Source organism: Stegostoma tigrinum, chromosome 10 (assembly GCF_030684315.1).
Source record: "Stegostoma tigrinum isolate sSteTig4 chromosome 10, sSteTig4.hap1, whole genome shotgun sequence".
Classification (NCBI taxonomy): domain Eukaryota; kingdom Metazoa; phylum Chordata; class Chondrichthyes; order Orectolobiformes; family Stegostomatidae; genus Stegostoma; species Stegostoma tigrinum.
In genome coordinates, this window is record NC_081363.1 from 43,209,795 (window position 1) to 43,234,339 (window position 24,545).

General features: G+C 40.5%; 1 protein-coding gene across 1 annotated transcript in view; it reads left to right on the top strand.

Moving 5' to 3' along the window:
• LOC125455707 (5'-3' exonuclease PLD3-like) overlaps positions 1 to 23,583 on the top strand; it is a 57,821-nt gene extending 34,238 nt beyond the window's left edge. The window contains exons 5-11 of the mRNA XM_048538045.2: positions 387 to 510; positions 8,173 to 8,300; positions 13,910 to 14,110; positions 17,091 to 17,230; positions 17,326 to 17,488; positions 17,946 to 18,042; positions 22,995 to 23,583. Of these exons, the coding sequence (XP_048394002.1) occupies positions 387 to 510; positions 8,173 to 8,300; positions 13,910 to 14,110; positions 17,091 to 17,230; positions 17,326 to 17,488; positions 17,946 to 18,042; positions 22,995 to 23,200 (1,059 nt within the window). The 3' untranslated portion in view covers positions 23,201 to 23,583. The remainder of the gene's footprint in view (positions 1 to 386; positions 511 to 8,172; positions 8,301 to 13,909; positions 14,111 to 17,090; positions 17,231 to 17,325; positions 17,489 to 17,945; positions 18,043 to 22,994) is intronic.
• The last annotated feature ends 962 nt before the right edge of the window (positions 23,584 to 24,545 follow it).

Below are 24,545 nucleotides of genomic sequence, written 5' to 3' on the forward strand. Positions count from 1 at the left end.
GTACAGTAAATCTTAAGGGTTTACTGTAACTACTGCCATCAGAACACAACAATCACCTTGAATCAAAGGTGAAGAGATAGTCCCCAAGAACTACATCAGCTGAACGCAAGCTGTTGGTGACTCTAGGCATATAAATTAAACAAGCTCCCAGGAAGCTCTATCACTGAAGAATTACCACGGACTTATCTTAAGGGTTGCATTAAATTGTGGTAAATTCTAGCAGTTCACTTCCACTTGCCTTCATATTTTTAATTTTGCTTTTATTCTAATCTTCTTTCTGCTATTGTGTTAGTTTTGTCTTTCCAATGCATGAATATTATACTTCGTCTGACTTATTTTTACATGTTATGCTCTTAATATTTTTTCTTTATATTATGCTACTGCAGGGTGAAATCCTGCTTCGTGAATTGGGGAAATTGCCATTAAAAAATGTTAGTGTGCGCATTGCTTCAAGTACACTATCCTTTCCACATCAACTTTCCACTGATCTCAAAATTCTAAAAGAGAAAGGTAAGAATTATAATACTTATTAACTCATTTAATTTTCTTTGGTATGTTTCTATGTATGTTTGGTGAAGAGAACATTGTTACATCGTGTGTCATGTAAGTATGACAATGGACTAATGATTACAATGGAAAGTGGAATGGGTGAGGAATCTGGGTTGGGAAGGAGATTGGAACCCAGCAGACGTTGGTGTTTTGAAGTTATACATTGTTAAGTGTTTCTAGTTCTTCTGACAATCAGTGCAGCAGAAGATTTAATCCATTGTTTCAGGTACAATGGCCTTCCGAAGATCACATTCTGAGAAAGGTTTGCATAATGTAACTCTTTTTGTTTACATTAGTGGCTGCATGATCTGTTGTTTATTTCCAGATATCTCTGTTTAATTTAGGATTTTAGCATTTGCACCTTTTCTTGCTTTTACGTGCAAATAATATGAATGAGTTATACATTTTACACATTTTGGGCTCAATCCTACCTTTTTTTGCCTAATTGCAAGTTGCATTATGTTTATGGAAGGATTCGCATCATGAGGCTTAGCATGATTTCTGACCGAAACTCATTAGCCACCCACCCTGCCCCTATGGTATCTCTCACATTTAATTCCACCCGCATTTTACTACACATCCTTCCTGGGATAACTTAGCACTCAGTGGATATCTGCTGAAAGATGGCTTGCGTCATTAATGAGAGGCCACCAGATAAGCTTTGGTAATCTGGCATTGCCCTGAACTGGCAACATATTGGCACAGTAGTCAGGTAAACACAGATAGTCAACATTAATGACACTCTTGCATGTGCAATCCCACTAATGTCTCACACTAGTCACTCTTTAACCACCAGGCCACACACTTTATTGCTTACTGTCTGAACAGCCTGAGTCTTCAGTACTCTTGCAGTACTCTTGCATTGGGTCACCCATACCTTTTCATTGTCCAGTAAGGGAATATCAGACACCCACAAGCAATCAGACTAGTCCAAATATGAGCTTTCATTGACAGCCAACAAAAGCACAAAGGAAATGGGTACAGCCTATAGTTTGTAATCACAGTGCGAACCAAATGACAGATGAATCAAGACAGGTCAAGATAGACTCCACCCAGCTTGCAGCTACTGGAACTGGGTGTCAGTCACACCCTCTCTGCCTTGTAGGGCCCAATGCAATTGAGCACTATCATCCACAAAGAGAATTTTTTGCAAGCCCAATGTCCACGTCCTTCTCAGATAACTGGTCCTGTTTCCCAGCTCCTGAGCATCTATCACTTCACCTCATTTCTTGCTCCAACTGTGCAGAGCACAGTATTCTAGGATATTACAGAACTCTCTGTACAGACTAAACTGGAGGGCAACCCAAGACAGCTCCAAGCTGTGGAACCAAACCTTCAGGATGCCTGTCTGCTGCTTCACCAAAGTCTTGCTCACAGCATATGCACCATTTTGGTGAAGGTGCCATGTTGGCTAAGTGACCAACATATAACATCAAAAAGCGAGCGTCTGCTCTTTTGAATTTTTTGAAGTGGTAACGAGGATAATTGATGAGGGAAAAGCTGTGGATATAGTTTCTGTGGACTTTAGTAAGGCATTTGATAAACTCTCACATGGCAGATTGGTACAAAAACTAAAATCACAAGGCATTCAGGGTGGCCTGGCTAGATGGATAGAATACTAGCTTGGTCATAGAAGACAGAGAGTAGTGGTGGAAGGATCTTTTTCAGAATGGAGTCTGGTAATTAATGGTGTTCTGCAGGGGTCAGTCTTAGGTCCTTCATTGTTTGTAGTATATATAAATGATTTGGAGAAAACTGTGGGCAGTCTGATAGGCGAGTTTGCCGATAACACAAAGATTGGTGGACTTGCTGGTAGTGCCAACGATTGTGAAAGCATACAACAGGATATAGATAGATTGGTGACTTGGGCACAGAAGTGGCAGATGGAGTTTAATCCAGACAAAAGCGAGGTGACGTATTTTGGAGGATCAAACTTAGGTGTGAATTATATTGTAAATGGCAGAACCCTGAGGAACACTAACATTCAGATGGATCTGGGCGTGCAAGTCCATAGTTCCCTGACGGTGGTAATACAGAGAGCCAAGGTGATTAAGAAGGCATATGGCATGCTTGACTTCATTGGCTGGGGCATGGAGTAGAAGAGTTGGCAAAACATGTTGCAGCTATATAAAACCTTTGTTAGACTGCATTGGGAGTATTGTGCGCAGTTTTGGTCACCACATTACCAGAAGGATGTGGAAGTTTTGGAAAGAGTACTGAGAAGGTTCACCAGGATGTAGCATGGTCTCCAGGGCATTTACAATGAGGAAAGGTTAAAAAGACTAGGATTGTTTTCACTGAGAAAAGAGGAGACCTGATGGAGGTCTACAAAATGATGAGAGGCATAGATAGGGTGGATAGTCAGAGGCTTTTTCCCAGGGTTGAAATTTCAATTACAAGGGTGCACAGGGCCAAGGAGAGAGGGGGAAAGTTTAAGGGAGAAATGTGAGGGAAGGTTTTTTACACAGTGAGTGGTATCAATTGAAATGCACGACCAGAAGAGGTGGTGGAAGTGGGCACATTGAAGACATTTAAGAGGCACCTAGATGGGTCCATGAATAGGGAGGGAATAGAGGGATCCGGATCGAAAAATGTCCGGTTTGTTTTTAGATTAATTAGGACATGATAGTCGGCACTGGTTTGGAGGGCCGAAAGGCCTGCTCCTGTGCTATACTTTTTCATTTGTTCATTTTTGCTAGGCTCCAAACCCCTTCCCAACCTAGACTTACCTCAACCATTCAACTTTCCATTGTATTCATTAAAATCCATTGCCATACACACACGATATATGATACAATAATGTCCTCCTCATCCCACAGCAACCTTGCAAATTTCAAAAATGATGGTGAGTTTTGGGCTACAATCACCACCTTTTAAGTTTTTGCAGCTAACTTCTGAGTCACTGAAATGACAATGTTAGTGTATCTAGCGTATCCTGCAGCATGGCACAGTCCACCACTGATGAATATTTGACATAAACACACTCGCTCTGCATGCGCTGTAAATGGGCAAGGAAATGTTTGCAAATGAAATGTTGTTGGAGTTTGCAATTGCATGCTTCATGTATTTGTTATTTCAATGCCTTGAAAGTCCAGCACACATGGATCCTATGGTTTCAACCGTCAAGCTAACACTGACTCTGCTCACTGTAGGCATTGTCCCAGCTATTTTATATTTGCATTGCACATTTAGGTGGGAGCTAGAGATGGCATGGAATTCAAAATGCACTGGGCACCATCAGCAATGGGTTGCACCTTCTCAGCAGGTAATTTCAATCCCTTCCCATCAAACATTCATGCCCCCTTTTACCTCACACAATCCCAACAGCACACTTCCACTCATTCACCCCATGTGGAAACACACAACATTGAACATCACCTCATTGCGTCCTGAACTGTTCCCACCCAGCTCCTTTATGTGTCCCCTGTGGAGGCATGATGCTGGTCACTGCCAATATCACCCTATCTGTAGCCTAGCCTTCCTGCTCCTCTGATGCTGATTGGCCTGCTATGTTCATTCATCTCCTTGTAGCCTAGCATGCTGTTTTTTGCAAGCACTCCCATACATTGTGAGTTTCTCCATCTTTGTTCCAACCTCCCCAACTGCCTCAGTTTTCCCTGCCAGTCTCGATTTCCCCGATCACATTTGGCACTGATCCACTAGCAGCTGGCACATGCTGTCAGTGTCAAACTGATAGGTTGGTGTACCAAGCATTCAGACAAGGCACTGCCCTCAGTGCTGGAACAAAAGGTAGCTGTACCATTCAGACAGACTTAATTTGAATCATGAGGGAATGAGTATCCTGGTGAATATGACAGTAGAGTTGTAGATAAGGTTTTAAGGTAACTAGTAAGTGGGACATTTCAATTGAAGGGAAGCGTACACAAGCAAACAAAGTGTGACAGGAAGGGTCAGAAATCAAAAGCAGACACTGCAGCAGAAACGAGAATCAGAATAGGGGATAATATAAAAAGTTAAAGCATAAGGCTCTTTATTTGAATACATGCAGCAATTAAAACAAAAGAGGTGGGTTGATGGCACACAAAATACTAAAAATGAATACATCAAAGGCTATTATAGAAATGTGGTTCTAAGATGACCAGGACTGGGAATTCGACATTCAAGGGTATGCACTGTTGTAGAAAAATTGGCATAAAGGAAAAGGGCGTGGGGTAGCATTGTTAATAAAATAAGACATTAGTGCATTGTTAAATTACTATAGATTGCAATGGGCAATTAGTTTGGCTGAAAGCAAATTATACAGTGAGAGAGTGAGATCAGGATGGGAGTGGTCTATAGTCCTCCAAGGATCCATCGCACTGTAAGACAAAGTATAAATCCGAAAATCATAGAGGTGTTTAAAATGGGCAATACAATTATCATCAGTGATTTTAATCTGCATATTGACTGGGCAAATTAGATGGGCAATGATAACATGCAAGACAAATTTTAATGAGTGCATCCAGAATTGTTACTTACAGCAGTGCATTGCACAATCTGGGAACAGGCTTCTTTAGATCAGTAATGTGTAATGAGGTAAGGTTGATAAGAGATCTCATTGTTAAGGATCCTCAAAGGGTTCACAGTAACAGCATTGTGGAATTTCAAATTCACCGTGAGGGAGAGCAACTTGGGTCTCAAACCAGTGACCTCACCCTAGATAAGGGGAATCACAGAGGAATGTATAAAGAGTTGCCTAAAGCAAACTATGAAAATCGTTTAAGAGGAAGGGCAGGAGCTGAAAATGGCAGGAATTTAAGCAGATAATTCAGATTGCTCAGGCAAAATTTATTCTGGGTCAAAAGATGAGAAAGCTGAACTACCTATGATTTACAAAGGCTGCTACAGAGGTACACCATGAGATTGGGAATGTTTTAGAAACCAGCAAATGACACTAGTTCAGTTTAGGAAACCTGGTCGGTACGGACAAATTGGACCAAAAGGTCTTTTTCTGTACTGTTTGACTCCATGATCAAAAGGCCAATGTAAAGGAAGAAAATTAATTATGAAAGCAAATTGACAAGAAATATAAAAACAAACAGCAAGAGCTTCTACAGATAAGTGAAAATGAAGAGAGCAGCCAAAATGAGTGTGGGACCCTTGGATGTGACTGGGAATTAATAAGGGGGAACAAAAAACAATGGCAGATAATGTAAACCAATATTTTATATCAGTCTCATGGAGGACACTGTAAACATCCCAAAGGGATCAAAAATAAGCAAAGTGCTCATGGCAGGACAATTCTTATAATAGTCTCTATCACAAATAACAAAGTATCTGACAAACTAATGTGAAGACAAACAAATCATTAGGATCTGATGACCTGCATCCAATGAAGTGGTTGCAGAGAAAGTGGAGACATTAACTATTCCAGAATGTACCAGATTCCAAGAGGATTCAAGTGGATTGGAGAAATGGTAATGCGATGCCTCTGTTCAAGGAGAGAGGGAGGCAAAGAGCAGGAATGGGATGGGCAATAGACAGTGGCCAATCATGTCCATGTCCCTTGAATGAATGAAAAAAACCTAAAGGCCAGTTGGTCTGTATCTGTCACTGGCGAAATGCTAGGATCCATGATGAAGGAAGAAAATGGCAGGACATTTAGAAATGCTTGATACGATCAAACAGAGTCAAACATAGTTTTGTGAAAGGGAAATCATATTTGACAAATTTGCTAGAGTTTCTTGAGGACATGACAAATAGAGTCGATAAAGGGAAACCAGGAAACATACTGTATTGGAATTCCAGAAGCCATTCTATAAGGTGTCACTAGAAGGTTATTGCACAAGATCGAAGCTCAGTTTTGGACTCATGTACTCACGTGGATTGGGGATTTATCAATACAGAGAAGAGAGCAAGACATGATTAATTAGTCTTTTTCAGGTTAGAAATTTATAACTAGTGGAGTGTTGCAAACATTAGTCTTAAAGCCTTAATTATTCATTACCTATATTAATGATTTGGTGGAGGGGAAGTGTGTAATACAGTCAAATTTTCTGAGGATATAAAAAAGATGGCAGGGTGGATTATTCAGGTGAGGATATAAGAACTCTATAAGGGATATAAATAGTTTGAAATAATGGGCAAAAACTTGTCAGATAGAGTTTAAATACAAAAGCAAGAGGTCATGCATCTTGTAGGAAGAATCAAAAGAAGGATAATTATTTAAATGAAAAAAGACTTCAAAAAGTGCAGTGTAGTGTGATTTGGATATTCTTGTACATTAAGCACAACAAAAAGTTAGCATGTTAGTGCAGCAAGTAGTTAAGAAGGCAAATTTAATTTTGATTTTTATTGCTCAGGTGTTTAAAAAATTTAAAAACAGGAAAGACTTGTTATAGATAACAAGGTGTGGAGCTGGATGAACGCAGCAGGCCAAGCAGCATTATAGGAGCATGGAAGCTGACATTTTGGGCCTAGACCCTTCCTCAAAGAAAGTCCTCTTTTTCAGTTCCTACTATCTCTAAGACTTGTTATAACTGTAGGGTTTTGGTGAGGGCATGCACTGAAATACCATGTACGGTTTCATCACCACCTCTAAGGAAGGGTTTGCTTGCATTGGAAGCAATTCAAAAGAGATTCATTAAACATATTACTGAGGTGAAGAGATTACATGTTAGATTTATGTTCTTTAGAGTTTAGAAGAATCAAAGGCAATCTAACTGAAACTTACAAGATTCGGAAGGGGCTTGAGAGGGTAGATGTTTTCACTTATAGGTAAATCTGAAGTGGGGGACCCAGTTATTGAAGAAGTGGACATCATTTAATATTGAGATATGAAGGGCCTTCTCTCAGAGGGTAGTGAATGTTTGGAATTCGCAACTCTGGAGAATGGTGGAAGTTACATCACTGAAAGTATCTAAAAAGATGATAAAAGAATTTTTGAAGTGTTGTTGGAATTGAAACCAAGAAAGCTGGCACAAGAGAAGAGTTGAGGCCTGGGGCAGATTAGCCATGGTTTTATGGAATGGTAGGGGCAGGCTCAAAGAACTGAATGGCCTATTCCTGCTTCTATTTCTCATGCTATTATTACCACATTGCACTTGGTGGAACCTTGCTATTATACATCAACATGACAAAAGTGATTATGCATCCACAGTAATTCATTGGTTGTGAAAAGCAATATATAATTCTAAATTCTTTCCTTCTTTTAAATTGAGTTCCAGGTTTGTAGAAAACAATATATTTCTGCATTAATAGGTGTAAATGAAATTGCACATTCACATTTTTATCTGATGTTCTGTTTCTGGAGAGATATGATCAAAGAACCTTTAACATCAAAAGTCTTCCCTTCTACATGAGCCTGGATGGAGAAGGATTATGATAAACTAGCTGAACAATTTGCTGCGGTTTTATTGATAAATTATTATGGTAACATTAGTCAGGGAGAAGTTTGAATTTGGGAGAAAGTTTTTCATAATGTAGTAAAATTATATCAAAAATAAAGTTCTGGCCATTAACTAATAAAAGACAATAAATAAGAAAAGTAATTTAATCGCAGATAAATATTATTTATATGTGTTCTTCTTCCTGAAAACCTATATTTATTTGATGCTGTCTGGAGGTCAAATAATGTAGACTTTGGAACTGATGCTCCATATTTTGTTCGATCTTAAATTACAGGAATCCACGTGAGAAAAGTAAACTTTCAAAAGTTATTGAGTGGTGTGCTTCACACAAAACTCTGGATTGTTGATCAGAAACATATCTATATTGGCAGTGCTAATATGGATTGGAGAGCACTAACTCAGGCAAGTATAGCATCTAATCTGTGATTAAGCAGTCCTGTTAAGTATTGTGTTTCTAATACTTATACCTTCAAGTTAATAATGTGTTAATTTTTATAACAGGATATTACATCTTTATAATCTCAATCCCTGATTCTGATGTAAGGAAGGCAGGAGTCTTACCCAAGTCTTGTCTTTAGTTATCAAAATGTTTGTGTAGTACATTATGTTGTATAGTACATTATTTTGCGTCAGAATGCAAATTTGAAGAACAACCCCATATCTTCCACCTGGGCACCTTACAGCCTGGAGGACTCAACATTGACTTCTCCAATTTCAAATAACCTTTCTACTCATTCCCCAGCTCGCCTTCCAGCCACATCCCCTCCCTCCCTTTCCACCTTCTGACCCGTCATTCCAGCCGCTAACGGGATTCATCCGTCCCATTGACCAATCAGATCACACTTACTGCCAGTGTCCGCCTATCACCAGCACTCTGCTATCCCCCCACCTTTATCTGCAGCTTCCCCTACCCCTACATCCATCCCTGAAGAAAAAAAGGTTTGACCATCACTTTCCAATCCTTGTTAGATGTGGACGTGGTTACGGAGGATGAGATGACTGCAGATATTATACCTTCATTTCAAAAGGCAATGAGGGATGGACCAAATGCTTATAGACCAGTCAGTCTATTTTCAGCAATGGGAATATGATCAGAATCAATTCTGAGGCAGAAGATGTACTGTCACTTAGGAAGGCATGGATCAATCAAGGGCAACCAGCATGGATTTGTTAAGGGAAGCTTGTGTCTGATCCACTTGAATTTTTTGAGGAAGTAAAAAGGACTGATAAGAGCAGAGGAGCGGAAGGGGGTCCGACTGGACTTACTGAGGTTTTTAACAAGGCCCTGTCAGTGACTGGCTAAAGGAATAAAAACACATGGGATCCAGGGAATATAGCAAGCTGGATTCGAATTTGGCTCAGAGGAATTGTTGGTGGTTGTTTTCATGCATGGAAGGCTGTTTCCAGTGGATGGCTTGTTACGCTGAGATGAGGAGGGATAATCACCTCCCTCTTTGTAACTCTCTCTGTGGCAAATATTTTCATCTCTTTTTATCACACAGCTGTCACACCTCAATAGTAGCTTGTTATAAAATGAAGGAACCAAATACAAAAGTTTTGTTGACTGAAAGGCAAAGAAATTTTATCATCTATTAATCCTGAGAAGATATGAGAAAATGCAATGTCACGTGCATGGACAAGAATACAGGTTATAGATTTTTAAAAATAAGGTGATTATATAGTATAAGCATGGAGAATAAAGGTTAAACGTTTTTTTAAAAAAGGCTTAGAGTCCTTGAGGCATTAGCTTCTTAACCTGAGACCACAGTTGTTTAATGGTTGAGTTGTATCATCAGCAGTAGCAGAATCAGTAGGTATTTTTAATTCTTTGATGATTAGGTGTGATTTCATGGTATGCAGCTTTATACTGTTGAGAGAAATGGCAGGGGGAAGAAAATGTCTCTAAATTCTTGTTCACAAACCCAGTTTTCCTTGTCTCTACTCTGCTGCTCAAAAGCACATGTTGAAATATAGTTCAGTATGTAATGCTGTGTCTAGCTTCATTTTCTTTCATACTGGTTATCTGTTAGGTAAGCTTTTCATCTCTCAATATGTAAATTATCATACATGTATGATTTAAAACAGGAGATGCAACTTTTTAAAAAGAGCTGACCTAATTGCCTCATTCATTGTCAGTTGATAACAATTGCCATACCAGTGCATATAGCTTCATTTATTCCATGTGTATCTCACAAAGCGTGTCGCATGCAGTGCTCATGTGACTATTGCAGCCTATTGATGTCCATGTTTTTTCCTCTTTAAAAATCATTTTTTCCTTGAATGGCATCAGGTGTAACAATAAGATCATAGAAGTTGTAATTCCATAGCCAATATTTACTCCCATCATAACAAACTAAAGACAGCAGGAAGGTATCATTGGACTGATTCAGTGGGCAGAAAGTAGAAAATAGAAATCAGCTCAGAAAGTGTGACATGAATGCCCTTAGAGTGATTAATAAGATAAAAGGACTCACAATTAATGGAAGAATGTTAAGAGGCAGAGAGGAAGTAAGGGACCTTGGAGTGAATATTGACAGGTAAATAAAAAGACATAATGAATGGTTTCCTTTATTAGCTGAGGTGCAGGAACATAGAAATATAGAAAATAGGAAGAGAAGTAGACTATTTGGTCAATCACGTCTGCCATGGTTCCTACTTTCTCCCCATACACTTTGATCCCTTTAGCCCAAACAACTGAAACAACTTCTGGCCTCAAACACTTTCTGCAGCAGATAATTCCACAGGCTCACTACTCACTGGGTGAAGAAATCTCTCTCATCTCAGTCCTAAATGGCTGATGTGTACTGTTAAACAGTGACCCTGGTTTTGTATTGCCAGGTCATTGGGACATCCATCTTGTGTTTTCCCTGTCTGGTTCTATGAGATGGCCCCTCATTATTCTAAACTGCTCTCAAGTTCTGGCCTGACAAATGATTTCTGAACTGTAAATCTTTCCTGATAATATCAAAGATTATTCCAACTTTGTCATAATTTCCACAAGCTGTCATCCTGGATAACATTGACAGGGCTATTTCCATGGCAACAACAAAGTTTTAGCAACTTTTCAGCAACTTGCTGATCCATTCTGAGTGTAATTCAATCAGTCAGTTCAAGTGCCTCACTTCTCAGTGCTAATTGGTCAGGTTTAAATGTCATATGGAAGATGCAACATTATGAAGAAAATCAAATTATAATTCTTGTAAATTTTGGCAAACACTAAACTAAACTATTCTTCAAACGCTGAGTACCCATAGTTTAGAAAGGAGCTTACTGTAAGATTATTTTCTTACTGGGCCCTCTGGTATGAACAGATTCACATTTTTACAGGAGATTAAATTCATATGTCTCATGTTGGTTTTATTAATTTCTTCACGCTCAGATCCTGAACTCAGTTATCAAAAAGAAAGCTTATGATTTGATAACACGGTGTGAAGCTGAATGAACACAGTGGGCCAAGCAGCATCAGAGGAGCAGGAAAGCTTGACATTTCGGTTCAGGACCCTTCTTCAGAAATGGGGGAGGGAAGTGGATTCTGAAATAAATAGGCAGACAGGGGGAAGCAGATGGAAGATGGATAAAAGAGAAGATAGGAAGAGGCGGGGTTAGAGCCAGTGAAGGTGAATGTAGGTGGGGCGTTGGGGGCGATAGGTCAGTCCAGGGAGGACAGAAAGGTCAGGCAAGCGGGATGAGGCTAGTGGGTAAGGGATGGGGGTGGGGCCTGAGATGGGAGGAATGATTAGGGAGGCGGGGACTATCTGGGCTGGTTTTGGCATGTGGTCGAAGGAGGGGAGATTTTGAAGCTTGAAATCCCTTTTTCCCCTCCCCACCCTTATGTGCTTTCCGGAGGGACCACTCTCTCCGTGACTCCCTTGTCCGCTCCACACTGCCCTCCAGCCCCACCACCCCCGGCACTTTTCCCTGCAACCGAAGCAAGTGCTACACCTGCCCCTATACCTGCCCCCGCCTCACCCCTATCCCAGGTCCTTTTCACATCAAACAGATGTTCACCTGCACATCTGTCAATGTTATGTACTGTATTCGCTGTTCCTATTGTGGCCTCATCTACATCGGGGAAACCAAACAGAGGCTTGGGGACTGCTTTGCAGAACATCTATGCTCAGTTTGCACTAAACAACTGCACCTCCCAGTCGCGAACCATTTCAATCCCATCCCACCCGCCCCCCCCCTCCCCCCCAAATCCTCGGACGACATGTCCATCCTGGGCCTCCTGCATTGCCACAATGATGCCACCCGAAAGATGCAGGAACAGCATCTCATATTTCGCTTGGGAACTCTGCTGCTCAAGGGCATCAATGTGGATTTCACAAGCTTCAAGATCTCCCCTCCCTCGACCACATGCCAAAACCAGCCCAGCTAGTCCCTGCCTGCCTAACCATTCCTCCCACTTCAAGCCCAACCTCCATCCCCTACCCACCAACCTATCCTGCCTCCTTGACCTCTCCGTCGTCCCTGGACTGACCTATCCCCCTCCCCCACCTCCCCAACTCACCACCTACATTCACCTTCGCTGGCTCTAGCCCTGCCTCTTTGACCTGTCTGTCTCCTCTCACCCTATCGTCTTCTTTATCCATCTTCTATCCGCCTTCCCCCGTCTCCCTATTTATTTCAGAATCCCTTTCCCCTCCCCCATTTCTGAAGAAGGGTCCCGACCCGAAACATCAAGCTTTCCTGCTCCTCTGATGCTGCTTGGCCTGCTGTGTTCATCCAGCTTCACACCGTGTCATCTCAGATTCTCCAGTATCGGCAGTTCCTACTATCTCTTATGATTGCTACTCAGTTGCACACATGGGTGTGGATGTGCTTTGCAAATAGCTCCTGAAAGTGGGCCACTGCCCTGATGTCAGTCAGGGTGTATTATTGTTTTCAGTGGGTGGAAAATGGGATCTCACTCACCTTCAAGTAACTGTCCTTAAGCTCCGTGAACAGTTCATTTCTGGGGAGGGCAAGAAGGTGATTTTGAAAGCACAGATTGGTGAACATGAACCGACATACCTATAACGTGCAACTAATTTTTTTTTGCCAGAGAGTATTATTGTGCTAGAGAGAATGCAGTATCTTTCTGTAAGCTGTTTGGCCACTACGCTGCACCATCAGGCGGCCAGCCCTCTACAATCCTGCCTTCACTATTCTGCAAAGCAATCGCATGACCAGTCAGAACCATCAACAGCTTCTGAGGATTGAACTCAGGAGTTGGTTCTGCCACCAATAAATGTGTGCTGAGCTTGCCTCCAATCCAATTGGGTAAGCTGCATTTCAAGAAATCATAACATCTGCAAAACAGATATGGCACAGTTTTGGCACCTGGCTCCAAACCCTACATTGAAAATCAAAGCACATTGGCATGCAAACTGTATGTGTGTTCCTGAAATTGACCACCTCTAATAATGTTAGACCTCACACTGCCTGAGCATTAAATGTAATTGAGGGAAAAAAAGTACTGAGTTGAATGGATCATGAATGGTGTTGCCAAAATGCTATAAATACAGGTTATATTATTTGTGATAGTAATTTTAAACAGACAGAAATAAGCATTTATGCTACAACATAAAATCATATTTCCTGAGATCAGTAATTGATTTGTTTAGACATCTTTAATTATAGCAGATAGTAGGAAAGATTTTTTTGTTAAATAAACATTGGCATTGCCTAACAGTATTAGAGATGCAACTCTGCATCAACTATGCCCGCAGCAATTCAACATGATGGTTAAAAGTTTAAGGGAACCCTCAAATTGTTTAAATCTGATCTTACTTCAGTTGATGTGAATCAGGCAGATGTAAAATGTTTTACTCTCATTCTGTATGCCTCCAGTAAAAACAGATCACCCAAGTATCATACTGTGAAAAGTGAACATGAGAATAGATTTGAATCAGTTACAAGCGTGGTCTGGTAATATAACTGCCATATTAGCCAATCTAATTTTGTGGGTTATTTGTCTCTTATTAAATTACCAGATGTAGTCATGGATCATTCACTATAATTTCTTACAGGTGAAAGAACTGGGCGCAGTAATTTACAATTGCAGTTGCCTTGCCAATGATTTCTCCAAAATCTTTGAAGCTTACTGGAGCCTCGGACTACCAAATGCCACTATCCCTTCACCATGGCCGCCTTTTTATTCAACAAATTTTAACCAAGACACACCTCTAGAAGTGAAACTGAATGGAACTGCTGCAAAAGTATACTTTTCAGTAAGTTAATGTAAATATTAAGTTTCCAAGTAAGTGTAGTTTTTACACAATATGATCTGGAACATTCATGAAAATGATGGTATTTATATACTGCACTCCAAAACATTCAAAGTATAATTACCAACTGCTGAGGCTCATTGGGGACTGGTCATCAAATTTCACTTGGCACCCCCTTACTGCAAGAAATGTATGCTTCTTCCTTTAAACAGAGACATTTGTAGTTTGCATAGCTCAAGTTTGCTTATCAGCTGATCAGCAGATCTCACATAGACCATGTAAATACTGTAGTGGAGGTATCTGTGTAAGAGGTTATTATAAGATTAATCGCTGTTTCAAGGTGCTGTTATGTAAGCCTGCTCCAACTCCTCCAAGTGCTAATGAAAGAGAAACTATGTTCAGAGTCATATAGTCACAGAGCTATATAGCATGGAAACAGACCCTTCAGTCCAACTTGTCCATGGCAACCAGAAACATTAAATAAATCTAGCCCCATTTGCCAGCATTTAGCCCATATCCCTCTAAACACTTCTTACTCATATATCAATCCAGATGCTTTTTAAATGTTATAATTGTACCAGCTTCCATCACTTCCCCTGGCAGCTCACTGCGTACACGCACCACCCCCTGCATGAAAAAGTTGCCCTTTAGGTGCCTTTTATATCTTTCCCCTCTCACTTTAAACCTATGCCCTCTAGTTTTAGACTCCCCTACCCTGGGGGGAAAGTCATTGGCTCTTCACCCTATCTAGACCCCTCATGATTTTATAAGCCTCTACAAGGCCACCTCTCAGCCTCCGACACTCCAGAGAAAATAGGGCCAACCTATTCAGCTTCTCTCTTTAGCTCAAATCTTCCAATTCTGGCAATATCCTTGTAAATATTTTCTGAGCCCTCTCAGTTTCATAACAACCTTCATGTAGCAGGGAGACCAGAACTGAATATAGCATTCCAAAAGTGGCCTAACCAACGTCCTGTACAGCTGCATCATGATTTCCCAACTCCTAAACTCAATACACTGACCAATAAAGGCAAGCATACCAAACACCTTCTTCACCATCCTATCTACCTGCGACTCCACTTTCAAGGAACTATGAATCTACACTCCAAGGTCTCTGGTCAGCAACACTCCACAGGATCTTAGCATTAAGTGTGTAAGTCCTGCCCTGAACTGTTTGACAGAGATTGCTGAGAAACATCATTAGAAGGAAAGCTAACATAACTAATTTTGAATGGTATTTTGTTGCAAAGTGTTCACGTTAGTGAGAAAAGAAAATTATTGCTGCTAATTCTGACATTTCCCAGCCTGCTAGACTTCACATTGGATTCTGGCCACATTTTCAACATGACAGGCTGTTTCTTGTAAAGGATTTCACCTGAAGGAGTCCTTTCCAGTTTACATTCTCTGGTGTTAAAAGCGGCTTTTTTTCTGCAACATATAAGTAACATTATATATGCTCTTCTCCTTCAAGTAATATTCACAATTATTCAAGAAATGCTGAATGACAATTAATCCCTTGATTTCATAACAGAACAGGGTGAGGAGGCAGACCCTAAATCTACCTGAGCTGGAACTGGGACTGAATTCTGAACCACATGCTAGCCATTTGACCAACTCAGTTAACCATGTATTCCTCCCCCCTATTCTTGTTCGCATATAGGTGTCAGGACAGACTTGGGCTGTTGAGAAACAAGTGGCTATTTTGTGTCATTCATCTTACAAATGTGTAATATATGAAGACTGCTTTATGGGATTCTAAATTGGCAAGGCATAAGGTGCAGCTTTGCATGACATTAGAAAAGAATATTTTGCTATGATGTAGACATGCTTCTGAAGCCAGAGCAAAAGTTGCTTTCAGAGGTTTGAGCATTCGGCTTCAGCTAAATTGTCAGAAGAAGTAATGAGGGGGCTTGATACTTTTCTTCTGGATACAGGGCAGTGCTGGCTAGCCTTCTCTTGGCTAACTTTATCATGCTGAGGATACACATTTCTGTGCAATGCTCTGTATATCTGAGTGTTGCGAGCCATTAATTCTACCAGCTGCTACCTGTCAAGCAGACTGGATATTTTCTCTCACATGACACTTGCCTTGGAATAGTAAAGGGAAAACCCTCAGATATCGAAACAGGGCAGGAGAAGGAAATCATATTGGGAGGAGGCCATTGGAGAGTATAAATATTGGTAAAGACCAATAGATGGGTTGAATGGTGTGTTTTATGCCACATAATTTACGTAACTCCATGTGTACCAGACAGATGTTCTGAAAAGGTATTGCTGTGCTCAACTCTCTACAATCTGAACTCTACCAACCTTAGTCAGTCACAAATTCAAGTGGAAGAAATGCACTTAAGATTTGATTGTAAATGATTCCAGTCTGCCCCATTGTTTGCGTAGTTTCTTTGCTTTATCTCTCTGTCTCTACTCTTCTAATCATTCTCAAATCTCTTTCTGTGCCCTCCTCTTTCCTTCTCCTCATCCCATCCCATTCCTGGCTCAGCACTGTCAACCCTTTCTACCCCTCCCACTTTTGTTCCCATTGGTCCCATCAGTTCTCCTTTTCACCGATCTTTTCTCCCCCTTCCCTTTCTCATACACCCACCATTTACCCCCTCTTCCTGCTCTCTTTTCCTACTCTATTCCCTTGCTCTCTTTCACTTTCCTTCTCATCCTTCCCTGCTCCTTTTCTCCTTCATGACCTGTCCTTGCTCTTTTCCCTGTGAATTTGGAGTAATCTGTAAGAGCTTTACTAGGAAGTGTGTAATCCTGCATAATGAATGATGTGACACTTTTTAGTGTCTCTCAGTTGATCAGTTCCTTGAAGGAGCTGTATTTAAAACAGAATATGGAGACAGAAATTTATACGGATACTGCCTAACCAAAAACCTTTACATTACACCGAGACCATGACATTAAGCTATTTAATAATCAGTCACTATTTTGTGATTGGATGGAAAAATGCAATTGAAACTATTATTCTATCTAGAGCTCACCTCCCAAGATATGCCCAAAAGGTCGGACTACTGATCTTGATGCTATTCTCAGCGGTATCAATGCTGCAAAGAAGTTTCTGTACATTTCTGTCATGGAATATTTTCCAACATCACGTTTTCTACGACATGTATTGTAAGTAAAGCAGTTTTACCTATGCAACAGGAATCCTCAATGTTTATTTGGAAACCTTAAAAAAGTGTAATGCTGAATCTGACTTTGCTATTTAGGTATTGGCCACATATTGATGACTCATTGAGAAAAGCAGCTATTGAACGTCATGTTCATATCCAAATGTTGGTGGGTTACTGGAAACATACAGATAAATCCATGCTGGCTTATCTTCAGTCACTGCAAGCTCTAAGAAACATCAGGAAAGTCCATTTTGATGTGGTGAATAATGTTTTATATTTACTAATAATTAATATTTACTGTAAGTTTATTTGTTTTCAGCTAATGTTTTAATAAAGGCCAAATTATCTGTGGGGATAAACACAAACTTAAACTATTAACTCATACCCTGAAATAAATTGATGTGGAAACTGATGCTAATAAAAATGTTTCAAAAGTTACAGTATGGAATTGTATTTACTTGAGCTTTATTCAAAAATATGTTTCATTCCAATTCTTGGGTATTCCATAATTTCTAACAAATGCTTACTTACTTTTGAGGGGTTTATTTTTGTTCTGTTAAGCTTTGGATTATTTTATTTATTTTATAATGAAAGTACATTTTTAAAATAATAATGAGTTGATTTTTAGATCAGATTTGACTTTGATTCAATTTATTGTTGTCACATGTATCCTGAGTAACTGTTACGTGACTCACAAATGTTATCACTTCTTTTAGAAACTATTCATCGTTCCTGTGGGAAAGTTTAGCAATATTCCTTATGCGAGAGTGTGTCACACCAAATACTTTGTGACAGAAAGCATTGCCTATATTGGTAAGAGCATTATCTTCCATTCAATGCTTCTATATCCTAAGCAATAAAGAAATGAATAATTAACAAGCAATGTGGAAAGAGGGGAACCTTAGTTGTGTATTTGGATTTCCAAAAGGCACTTGATAAAGTGACCCACCAAAGTTTGCTGTATAAGAGCTCATGGTATATGAGATAACATACCAGCATGGAGTAAGGATTAATTTGATAACAAGAAATATAGAGTAGGGTTGTGTCTTTCTTTCAGGCTGGCAGGCTGTAATCTGTGGAGTGCCATAGTGATCAATGCTGGGCCGTAAACTATTTTCAATCAAAAAATGATTTGAATAAGAGGAACAAAATTACTACAGCTATATTTACTGATATTTATATTTACTGGAATTAAGTTGTCAAGATGAGGCAGAGAGTTTGCAAAAGGATGTAAGGTTAGGTGAATTGCACAAAATTTTGTCAGATGGCATATAAAGTGGGTAAATATGAACTTTCCCACTCCTGTCGTACTGACCACTTAGGATGTTACAAATGACATCCCATGTGACTGCAATAGTGGCAAACTATCTCTCCTCCATTTCAGCCTGTCTTCAGCCTTTAACGTGACTGAGCACAACATCCTTCTCTAAAGCTTCTTCACCATTTCCTGAACTGAGTGGGACAGCACTTGACCAGTTCCATTCTTACCAAACCTATTGATGCCACAGGCCCATCCCACAATACTTTCTGTTCCCACATCCACACTATTGCATCTGATGTTCTCTAAAGATCAAAACACCAGCAATTTCTGTTTTTGTTTGCAGTCTCCGCCAGCCTGACATTGCTGTGAGATAACTGTATCATCCAGTTACAACCTCTTGACCATCCATGATTTTAACTTTGTCAGAGCCTTTAATAGCCTGGACCTCAAGCTCTGAAATTCCTTCTTTAAACCTTCTACCTTGATAGTTTAGACTTTAAGATCCCCCAAACCTAGACTCTACCCAAGTGTCTGTTAAAGTGGGTCAATGTACAATTTTGTTTGATAATTCTCTGGCAAAACACATTAGAATATTTTGTTAAGTTAATGGTGATATATATGTATATGTATATAGATGATAGCTGTTGGTAGGATGCATCTATTTTTCTGTGGCATTCTTCAGAATAGTCCTAAGAATGTGAGTTGGCCAAATCAATCTGGTGTTTTTTTATAATTTTTCATTTTTTTTTCTTTTCAAATATCTACAGCTTGTTCTATCTTGGTTAAATCTTTTTCTGTCTTGGTTAGGGGCGGTACAGTGTCTCAGTAGTTAGCACTGCAGCCTCACAGCACCAGGGACCTGGGTTCGATTCCAGCCTCGGGCGACTGTCTGCGTAGAGTTTCCACATTCTCCCCCTGTCTGTGTGGGTTTCCTCCGGGTGCTCCAGTTTCCTCCCACAGCCCAAAGATATGCAGGCTAGGCGGATCGGCTGTGCTAAATTGCCCATAGTGTTCAGGGGTGTGTGCGTTATAGGGGGATGGGTCTGGGTGGGATGCTTCACAAGGCGGTGTGGACTTGTTGGGCCAAAGGGCCTGTTTCCACATTGTAGGGAATCTAATCTTAAAAAAAACTTCAAATCATTGGGCTGAATATTACCTGAACTGGTTGTGTCAACTCTAGCACATTTCAGGGACTTTTTCTCTCCACATGCCAAAGTGAAATTTCTAATAATATTCTCCAAAACTCACCTTAGTACCTATGCACAAAGCCTCTATGGTGTCCTACCTGTACCATCTATGTTCCCTTCCAGAGGTAGAAGTACTTGCTGAAATTGGGATTCCTTGTGCCAGCGTCTTATTTAAAAATGTCGTTGTGCACCAGGTCAACCTCTGCCAGTTCAGAGCTGCCCTGCAGTGCTTGTTTGTCTGAAGACCTGCCTGGAGATAGAGGGCAGACACAAGCTAGCACCTCTTCAGATCCTGGCATGAGAAGACTTGGACTCTGGCAGTACTCTGAGTGCCAGCCACCTGGGATATTTCTTCCTCAACCAACTGATGCGGTAGTGATGTCTTCATCAGCAAGTGTCCTAACTAATCTAGCTAAAATTGAAGAAAACACAGCTATGAACAATGATTCTTATCAGGACATAGAGGTTTAGGCATCACAACATGAACAGTCATGTTCCTATTCAGCACAGGCGAAGATAATCTCCTTGAAGGGACTGAGCAGACAAATCTCGTGTGATCCACCACCCACCTTTGCTCTTTACTGCCTTATTCTGGGATGTTTGCGCCTGGATGCAGACAAAGGGATGCACTGAGAGAAAGAAAGAAGAAGGTTTGGTGCTCAGCTGTTACTGTTGGTACAAGTAGCAGAAAGGTGCTGAGGTGTCACAAGTGAGTAAGCAGACGGTGCAGAGGGTTAATGGTGAGGGAATTTTGTACATTCTAGTTATTCAGGGAAGATGGTGTCGGCAATACTGAGAATGGTAGTGTATATGCAATAGAAGATATAGAGTAAGAGTGAGGTAGCAGAGAGAAGATGGTGACACCTACCCTGGTGAAGCAGAGAAAGTCATTAGTTTTCTTCAAACATTGGATGTTCCTCCAGATGGTCGAGGTGGCATTGACCTGGGTGGCAACCTCAGGCCAGGCTGTCAGGATCTGCTGGTCCTTGGGGAAGAGAATGTTCCTTTCTTTGTAGCACTCTATCGATCAAGACCTCAAGTCTCTGTCTATAAAGCAGGGTGGAAATTTACCCATGTCTGAGGCAAATGTCTATGCAGAGCTGACAGTGCTTGACATTGACATTATAGACTTTTAAAGATGCATTGAGGCCAGGAATCCTTGGATATCCTGAAATACCCTGGCAGTGGTGAATATTTCCAGCTATGGTGAATTGGAGAATCAGGCTAGCACTGAACAAGAGGATCATCAAAGGGCTGGGGTAGGTTGTTAATGAAACAAGTTTAGTACGATAGCGTGAAAAATCCTGCTGGCCCTCATGGAGAAAAACCTTCCATCAAACCTGACCAAATTGACACTTTGCCAAAATATAGAAAGATTCAACCCATCGTCTTCAAACCCACTGCTTGAGGGCAGAATATTGTGATTGGCATCATTGTGTTTCTGGGTGGAGCGGGCACATAAATTCCGAGGGTGGCCTTTTGCCTGCTCGTGACGTGTCCTTAATTTATGGGGGACATGCAATGCCTAGGGTGTCCAGTTGAGGCCTATAAATGGCCAACTAATGGCTAGCTATAGGCTGCTTTTGCCTGGCCTTGGTTTTGAGGCTGGCATGAGGGCCAGGGAAAGGGTGTCAGTGGGAAGGGGCATCCAGTATGTCAGTCTCTTCAGTCCTCAGGTGTTAAAGTCGGGGATGCTCATTCACATCTCTTCACATCACACCCCTCTTCCCACATCTTCCCATCCCCATGGTGTTTCCTACACTCAGGCCTCTCCATCAAGACCCCCAGCTAATGCTGCTCCCCAACTTCCCAGGGCCACCCAGCCCATCATCGCTCTGACATTGCCCAACACTTATCTCTGGCCTGGCTTTGGGACTTGGATCCCTGGGACAGTGTGTCATACCATCAGTGGCCACCAGATTGGCCAGCAGCTTTATGCAGCAGGATTTCCTTCTGAGTGAGGGGCAGGAGCCTCAGCTGCAGTTAGTTAGAACTCCTTACAGTGCAATGTGACAGTAGGGAAGCTGCATTTGGCAGCATTGTAATCCTTGGCTCTCCTAGTGACAAGGTGAGAATTTCCATCACCCATTCATGAGTCCCAATGTTACAGCTGCAGTTATTAGTACAGAATTGCAACTTCATTGCTCAAATTTGCCTGATGTCATCTCCCTGAACCATGATCTCCTCATTGCTCATATCTTTAATCTATATTCAATCCTTATCACCCCCACAGCTAGCCCTGTCTTTCTTACCAATTTTTTTTCTTTTTATGTCCACAACTGAACGTTTTTGTCTATCATCAAATTTCTCATCTTTGTTTTCATCTGTTAACCACAACCAACTGGGTAATTTACATGCAAAGACTGTTAAAGGCGTTGCAGGCCATCAAACGTGAGGGACAGTTAGGGAAATGGGAAGGGGTTCCTCCTATTCTTTTAGATGTTCTACTTTCTCTGTTCAGTAATGTCATTACACACCTCTGCAGCAGTTGGGACTTGAACCTGAACCTCCTGGATCAGTGCACCACAAGAGCCCCTTCCCAATCAGTGCTTCTTATTTTCTATTTAATATGTTCAGAGGTGCCATCACAAATCTCTGGAACAGGCTGGGACTTGAACCGAGGTCTTCTGATCCAGAGGTAGGGACACTACAAGTCTACAACAACAGTCCTTTTCACATGCTTTCTTTTTAATTATCTTGACTTTGTACCAGGTCCCCTGCTGCTGTTTTATGACTCAACCTAATGTAGGTATTTTATAATCAATGTATTCCAACATCCCTGGATAAAATTGGACTTGAAGCCAAGCCTCCTGGTTCAGAGGTAGGGTCACTACCACTGTGCCATAAGAGCACTCTCCCACCCTTTTTTTTCACAACTGAATGACTTCCCCACCGCCAAAATCACTGTGATTTTCTTTTCGCATTTTTTAAAAGTGTTAACCACCACCATAAAAATTCCAACCATTGTTTTTGAACCTACTTTCTAATCAACTTACTCAGCGATGTTATTACAATGTATTTTGCCTGATCATTTAACTGAAAATGATTAAAAATGAACGATGAGCACCAATTAGCTTAATTGTCAGTCAAGGTGGAGGTTTGAAATTGGATTCATTTTCTGAAATTGTGGAATTTTCACTCAGCCATTATGTGGTAGAAAACAAAATCATTCAGTTTGCAAAACAGATTCTCTACAACTCAATGTTTTTATATTTGTAAGTGCGCATCAACTGGATTCTGGCCTGGTCTGGGTTTCTACTTTGCTTCAAAATGTAAATACCATTTTAAACGATTAAATAATTCTTCTTGGCTTCCAGGTACTTCGAATTGGTCTTTTGATTACTTCAATTCTACAACAGGAGTGGGTCTACTCATTAATCAGACTTCAGAAGAGGCTGGTGATACAGCTCACCATCAGCTAAGGAATCTGTTTCAAAGAGATTGGAATTCCAATTATTCTGTAACTTTGGATGATTTGAAAGATAAATCTGGTTTTCCATTTAAAATAAATGGGCTAGAATGATGCCTTTAGGAAAAAAGAATCATCTTAATCTCACAATCACACTTATAATTGTATCTGGAAGGATTTTGTTTTGGAAGATAAAGAAAGCAAATTAAAAGTAAGCTATTATATTGTTGTATGTAAGCAATCTCTGGCAGGTATATGTTGAAATAACACCCAGCACTATGCATAAATATAAACTAAGCTGTTAATGTAATTTTGCATTTCATTTAGCACAACCCCTGTGAATTAAGATTAATTATCTGAATTATTTTCTTTAGGTTCACACTGATGGGAAGTTACAAATTAAACACTGAGTCAGACAATCTAAGGTCATTTGAAACAAAAACAGAAAGTGCTGGAGAAATTCAGCAGATCTGGTAGCATCTGAAAATCAATTCACATTTTCTGTCTCCTGATGCTGCTGGACCTGCTGAGTTTCTCCAGTACTTTCTGTTTTTGTTTCAGATCTCTAGTGTCCACAGTTTTATTAACCTGAGGTTATTTATCTACCGACAATAATGTTGCATCAAAACAATCCCCATTTTGTCGTGAAGTTCTAAAATGTTGCATGACCAAAAACTGACAATCCTAACCTCAGATCACATCCCAGCCCCTGGCAATTAAATTTAAAACCATCCTCAGCAGCTCAGGTTCAGGAAAAGATGGGGTGAAATTGAAACATTATAGTGTCATGGAGTAGTGAGCTGATCATCTGGCCAAGCTCCTTTTAGCTGTTGCTAAAAGGATAATCATGAATACAACATGTGGCCCCAAAAAAGTGTCAAGCAATTTTCCTTCACCATTGACCATCACTTTGCATGCTACATAAATTCTGGTGACTGCATTCTTTGCTCTGTAATGGTGATGTGGGTGTTTTCAATTTGTCATTTCTAGCAGTTCCACTGCAAGATATATCAAATTCAAGTTAGACGTGAATCATTGTAGATCAACCTCCAAACTCTACAAAGTTGAGCTTGATTCACTGTCAGTTTATCCACTGCGATGTGAATGGAAAGAATGTGTCCAGTGTGTTCTTTTCTAATGCAATGATTCATCCCATAGGCTCACATTCGATTACCTTTTTGTTAGGAAGAACAGAAATGTTATTGGTTTGAGGTGAAACCAATCTCTATAGGGTTGTTGATACAGAACAGCAACTTAATCACTAACACAGACCTCTGTTTAATGAATTAAGTATGCTATGTGATTTGTAATTTTTTTAAAAGATTGATCATAAATATAATCATATCAACCAATGACATCAGTAAACTGACCCTCACGTAACCTGATAGTACAACTGGTCAATCGTTTCATTCACTGTTTATATGGAGCGTCCATGTACAAAGTTAGCTAGCTAACATAT